This window comes from Hippocampus comes, unplaced genomic scaffold (assembly GCF_001891065.2).
Source record: "Hippocampus comes isolate QL1 unplaced genomic scaffold, H_comes_QL1_v1.1 scaffold297, whole genome shotgun sequence".
Classification (NCBI taxonomy): domain Eukaryota; kingdom Metazoa; phylum Chordata; class Actinopteri; order Syngnathiformes; family Syngnathidae; genus Hippocampus; species Hippocampus comes.
Genome location: NW_017805196.1, coordinates 134,204 through 140,781, shown reverse-complemented (window position 1 = coordinate 140,781; position 6,578 = coordinate 134,204). Strand labels below are relative to the sequence as shown.

General features: G+C 38.9%; 1 protein-coding gene across 1 annotated transcript in view; it reads left to right on the top strand.

The window, feature by feature from the left end:
- The first annotated feature begins 5,053 nt into the window (after nt 1-5,053).
- The window catches only part of cunh1orf50 (chromosome unknown C1orf50 homolog), a 6,694-nt gene continuing 5,169 nt past the window's right edge, over nt 5,054-6,578 (top strand). The window contains exon 1 of the mRNA XM_019868738.1: nt 5,054-5,424. Within this exon, the coding sequence (XP_019724297.1) occupies nt 5,376-5,424 (49 nt within the window). The 5' untranslated portion in view covers nt 5,054-5,375. The remainder of the gene's footprint in view (nt 5,425-6,578) is intronic.

Below are 6,578 nucleotides of genomic sequence, written 5' to 3'. Positions count from 1 at the left end.
TTGTAAAGTGTCCTTGGGTGTTTTGAAAGGCGCTTATAAATAAAATGTATTATTATTATTATTATTATTATTATTATTGTAGTCACCTTCGTGCACTAAAGTTCGTTCAATCTCAGCTGCTCAACATCTTCAGTTATTTGCTGTTGTACAGCCTATTCTCAAAATGCAAATGATCTGTTAACTTTATTTTCAAAGAATAGTTTGTTTTGTTATTGTTTGGTTGGTGTTTTATATTAAGTATTTTATATTAGTATTTTTAAATCATCTTTTTATTTTTGACAATATCTGTAAATGTAGTTTCCTGCTCTTAATTGTGAATGCATACTTGATGGTTTTAAATGCTCCCGAAATTAAGTGCTGCTTGACGAGCCTATATTGTGTTAATGTATGTGACGTCACTGAAGGCCTAAGGTTGAAATGCACGGCCCACCACTGTGTTTGACAGTCACAGTTTTATTTAACTTGGTTGATGGACCATGTTGTTTTAAAATAAAATGATTTGAAGAAGATGAGTAAAATGATGTTGAGGTGTCCAACTACTTTATATCACATCATGAAGGTTTTTGTGGTGCCGAGTGTTCCCAGGGGACAAACAGCAAGAGGGCAAGGAGTACAGGAATCTGACAAGGCACACAAGGCACTTTGAATGAAACAAACATCAAACTGGGAATAAACTCACCAGACATGGAGGCAAGACAATACTCTGGGAAAGGCGATTGATGATGACAGAAACAATGATGATGAATAAAGAAACCCTGCAACTACGTACAAGCAAAGTGAGACATCGAATGACACCAGGAGAAGACGAGTGGTTGAGGGGGGCTGTCTGCTCGACAGAAGAGACTGGTTTGATGAGAACAGGTGACAAACAGACAAATAAGACAAGGTCGGACCACATTTAAAACAACAACATTTGTCATGACACTTTGTGGATGATGCTGATTGCCCTTTTTCAGTTGGAATCATTAAGTGAACTCACAAAATGTCAGTCGTCATTGCCCCAAATCTCAGCATTGTAACTAAAATATGTCAGGGTACAGAACTTGACATCCAATGACCCATTCAGTTTTATTTTGAAACTGAGATACTTTCGCGTATTTGTCATGAAAACCACTGATGTGTAGAATGAACTTCAATTGGCCAGTATCCACATTTAAAGTCATGCAGCATGAAGTTTAGCTATGTGGGTTCATTCAAAGCTCATCATACAGTACTTTTGAACTGCTTTATGCTGATTTTACGGAAACTGGATAACTGGATAAGTAATTTAACTGAAATTAAATAGATGCCAATACTTAATATACATAAATACATAGGTCTACTGCGTTACTCCCTTTATAAAAATTAGGTGTTGCATATTGCTATTGACCTGTTCCCTACCTATTATGACAAACCATTAACAGGATCCGTGTCATTGCACAAATGAATATAATTTACATACAAACATAGCTTTAACAATATGAAAAGGTCATTAGGGCAATTTAGTTAGTTCAGAAGTGGGTATAAAATTGGTAGCCCTTTCCATTACAGTCATCGATATCCAAGAAGTAGCTTTCACTTTCAAATATGTTGGTCACCCGTGTGCTAACCAGTCTTCTACCGTGCCGCCTTCTAAGAATCCTGAAAATTGTAACGGGGCAATCCAACGCGGGCACGGGGAGAACATGCACACAGGAGGGCTGGGGCTGGATTCCAACTCACGACCTCTGCACTGTGATGTGGACGTGTTCAGCAGTCAACCACTGCTGCGCCCTCCTGCTGTTCTCGCAAAAAATATTCAAAATTGGATATAAAGAAAATGTTCTGGTTTCTGTTTTTGACCACTTGAGAGCCTACGTTTTAATAATTCAACAATCGCATTCAAAACAACACCAATATTATTATCATTAAGATGGTTACGAATATAACAATATTTTATGTCTAGATTTTTAAACAATAATTTTACCAATTAAAAATATATATATTACTTGCCGACACTGTCTCTTTATTTGTGCAATCTTGCTAGGAAAGCCAGGTGAATTTCTAAATATTTGAATCAATGCAAGGTTTAAAAAAATAATAATAATAAGACGACCAGGCAGGTTAGCAAATTTATCAACAAATAGACCCACCATTAACAACATCAAGTATTTATTCAGTAGTTGGTAACATTGAAAGTTTATACATCTATCTTTTCGAAAGGAAGAAGTCAAAAATATTGCACAAATGTACTGTTATTGTATATTACATAATATATTTACGAAGGCACATCGCAGATTATGAAGGAATGTATATTGTCCTAGATCGTTGCCATACTTAGCTACAAAATTCTTAATATCCCACTAATTCCTCTGTCTTGACCAAATAAATGAATAGTAACAAAGACAACAGGATCATACATACAGGCAAACATTGTACAAAGACGAACACGAAAAGGAGAAAATATTTATAAATTAATTGCTGCAGATGGGTTTTATTTTTGTGTGCTTATATTCACAGTTCAATATAGTAGCAATGAGCAGTAATAAAATAAGCCATCAGATGTTTTTGTATGCTTATACTAAGTTTAACAGTGTATATTGAGTAATGAGCAGTAATAACAATAAGCGATGTATAAACACATAAAATTCCATACATAAACACGACAGGGTCGTCAGGTGGAATGGAGCAGCGACATCTCCTGAGAGAAAGAGGAAATGCAAAAGCATCTGATTTTTAAAAATTATTATTTTAGAAGATAGTGTTTGGCAGAATAATCCCTATAAATGATTTTTAAATATTTCTCGCACTATTTGCATGAATATATTTGTATGGTGGAGACCAGTATTTCTAAATGTAAATTGTCAACAAAATCTGGCCAGTGGTTTCCGTCTCAGGAGACATTGAGGCGAGCATACACTAACTATTTTGCCTAGCAAGTTTAAAATAACTCCCCGTGTGTAACAAACAAAAACAAACAAAAAAACATTATATTGTACGAGTGTTGTGTATTTAGTTTTTATTTTTTGTCTGCCGTCGTACGTCGGAGCGTGTGTGCGTGTGAGTGTGCGTGTGTTTGTGTGCGCGCGGAAGTGTCTGATATTTGCTGCCCATGTTTTTTTCCTTTCTTATTTTCTGTGTGCCGCCCATGTGCAAGAAGAGGGTTGGCTTCAATTTACATGTGTCCGATGTTAAAGCACGCGAAGGCGGGGTTTTAGAAACAGGGCGTCGGTTCAGGGGCCAAAAGCCAGTGTAATAATTGATTACAAAGACTTGATTACTAATCAAGTCTTTTTGGGATCAGCTACTGCCCCAAACAGAAGAGACACTCAGCTAACTATGTCTACCCAAACTAAAATAATAAAGAAATTACACAAACACCGATTATAACTGTTGTATTTGAAAGGTTGGTCGTTTAGGTGCCGTTTTCATGCTATGCACATGTAACCATCTGCTGGCCAGGTTTATAATCACAGGCAGCTGTATTTTAACCACATACTGTACGGTAATGTGCGACGCATAGGTTTTTCGTTTTCACTCTTGGGAATGAATAAATCGGAATTACAACAAAAAAATATGATCAAATGATTTCTCGATATAGTGTATATTGTCGGCATCCAATTTTCCCAAATTGTAATATCATATGATATAGCAAGTAGTAGAAAGTCCTTCCTTCACTTTGGGAAAATGGCACAGTTTTAAACAGGCAGAGGACAGCGAAAGTGCCTGTGGAAACAGGAAGAGGGCATAGAATGTGCTTGCGTACGTTGGACAATAACACGTGGCCAATAGAAAGAGGAATAAAAAGAGAATGTGCTCATTTGTATTCAGAAAGAATTGATTATCAACGGTTTTCACGGAATAAATTCAGATACGGTCATCTTTGTCCTACCCAGTGGGGTGTTGTTATTGTACTTAATTTCTTTGGAACACAATACAGACCTAACCGTTGAATAAAGTAAATGGTGGAGTTTACCTCTTTATTTAACGCAACTTAAATTGCGTCAAAAATCCTATTTGCGAGGCAGTGCTGCCCGAGGATCGAAACTACATGTCCACACCACACTGTGTTATGTTTCTGTTGCTCCATTCGAGGAAGGTAGGAAGTTTAATTTATGCCACGCAGAATGTCCCAGGTCCGACCTGAAAGCGTTCGAGTCGAATGTAAACCGAGGTGGCTGTTTGCGATTTTTTTACTGACTCATCGCAACGAATTTTGACCTCCAGAAAAGCTTCTTCATTATTTCCTTAATTTATCGCAATAAAGGAACATTGGTCTTCACATTTCATTCATTTCAGCAAATAAATTCATGCAGGGAGATAATGGCATATTCACCCAAGTCAGTAAAAATCACGTTATGTTACATAAAGACATTTTGAATAACTAAATGTGCTAACTAAAATTAGATAAGAAAACCTTTATTTGTCTCACAATGGAGAAATTCCTCAAAATAATAATAATTTTAAAAAATAAAGCTAATAAAATAAAATAAATAAAAATAAATATGGGATGATAATCTTATAAATTATGTTACACCATTCACAGTCTATTTCTCCTTGTCGTTATTGTCGAGTGACGTCACACGAAAGCCGCTTTGTGAACTCGGGAGTTATTTTTTCCGGATTTCGCAACTCGGACCTCCAAGTTCAAAGGGGCGTTTTTGTGTACTTTTCCTCGTCGGAAGTGAGAAAAGCCCTATCTCGCATTTTCCTTGAATGTAGCATGTGCCTATACAGTATAAGAAAAAAGCTGCTTACTTGCCGCCGGGGGGAGTGAAGCCACGCACTGATAACAGTGTATTAAATAATTATGTCCCATGGCAACGTAAGATGGCTGCCCTGTGGCTTCAGCCGCGAGGGGCCTGTTGACAGGCCATTGATATTTGGGGCACGTTCAGATATAATCTCCAAGCACGTACCAAATCATTCTGACCGTTCGGAAATTCAGTGCGCACACCGCCTCTCCGAACACACACACACTGTCAGAGCAGAGCATGGGCGTCAGAGTGAATTTCCAAACGCGAGAAAAAGTCCGCATTCTGTGAACGATTCTCGCACGATGGCGCAAGAACCACTTCCGGGTCGCGTTCGATGGATCGATAGTGGTAAGGAGGAGCTGGAAACGTGACTTAAGATCCACCCCTGTGTTTTCGTCGACAACGTAGCCGGGGGGAAACAACTCGGACAGTCAATGTGGACAAGCTGCAACACGGCACATTGAGTTCCCGTTTTCCTTAAAGGGCAGTCAGTGGCTGGGATCAAGTACTCACATAACGAAGGAAATCAACGAACTACTCAGATAACGAAGGAACGCAACGAACTCTGCTCTTCTGTAAAACAAGCTGGTTACTTAACTGGGCCTGAGCAAATTCGCTTTAATAATAGAGTCCTTTAAATAAAGGCTGACATAGAAAATAATGGATGGAACTGTCAGCCTCCCAAGCCAGCCCGAAAAAACAACCAAAGGTAAGGAAATGTGTAATAATCGGCTTTTACAAAACGCGTCACCGCTTTAATTATGTAACCCAGGAGTGATATAAGTCTAAAGTTAGGTGCATTTAAGCGTGGGTGTAAAAGTGAGGAACATTTGAATCACACGACTGCTTATTGTGTCACAAATGTATAGATAAAATGGCTCAATTAGCATTGGCAGATCTTAGATATCCTGTATATATTTTCGACATATGGCTGGTTCGCAGAAAGCTTGGTCCAGGAGAGTGACATGAGAACCCAAAAATTATCTTCTAAACAAGGTCAAAATGATATTTCATGTTTTAAATCAGAAAAAAACAGAAAAAATAAATGAGATACAAAGTCAAGACTGACTTTATGAAAAGGAAACCACGGCCTACCTTAGTGGGGGAGCTGACAGGGAGGCAGGGACGCACTTTTGCAGCGCGTTAAGTGCAGAAACATCACTATCGTAGCTCGCGTGTACCGTTTGAAAATGCTTCTCCTGCCGCTCCAGATTTCCATTCTTTGACAATGCCATTAGTGAATTTCAGATCAAACAAACCTTTAACGAGAATAAATAAAAAAATATATCTCAAATGCTCTGATCGCGAGCTGCAATTGCAAACAGCTGACCGCGAACAACTCCCTGTAATACAGGCGATACGCCATTATACCCTCACCGGCCACTTTATTAGGTACACCAGTCCAACTGCTCGTCAACACTTAATTTCGAATCAACCAATCACATGGCGGCAACTCAGTGCATTTAGGCATGTAGACATGGTCAAGACAATCTCCTGCAGTTCAAACCGAGCATCAGTATGGCGAAGAAAGGTGATTTGAATGGCTTTGAACGTGGCATGGTTGTTGGTGCCAGAAGGGCTGGTCTGAGTATTTCAGAAACTGCTGATCTACTGGGATTTTCACGCACAACCATCTCTAGGGTTTACAGAGAATGGTCCGAAAAAGAAAAAATATCCTGTGAGCAGCAGTTCTGTGGGCGGAAATGCCTTGTTGATGCCAGAGGTCAGAGGAGAATGGCCAGACTGGTTCGAGCTGATAGAAAGGCAACAGTGACTCAAATAACCACCCGTTACAACCAAGGTAGGCAGAAGAGCATCTCTGAACGCACAGTACGTCGAACTTTGAGGCAGATGGGCTACAGC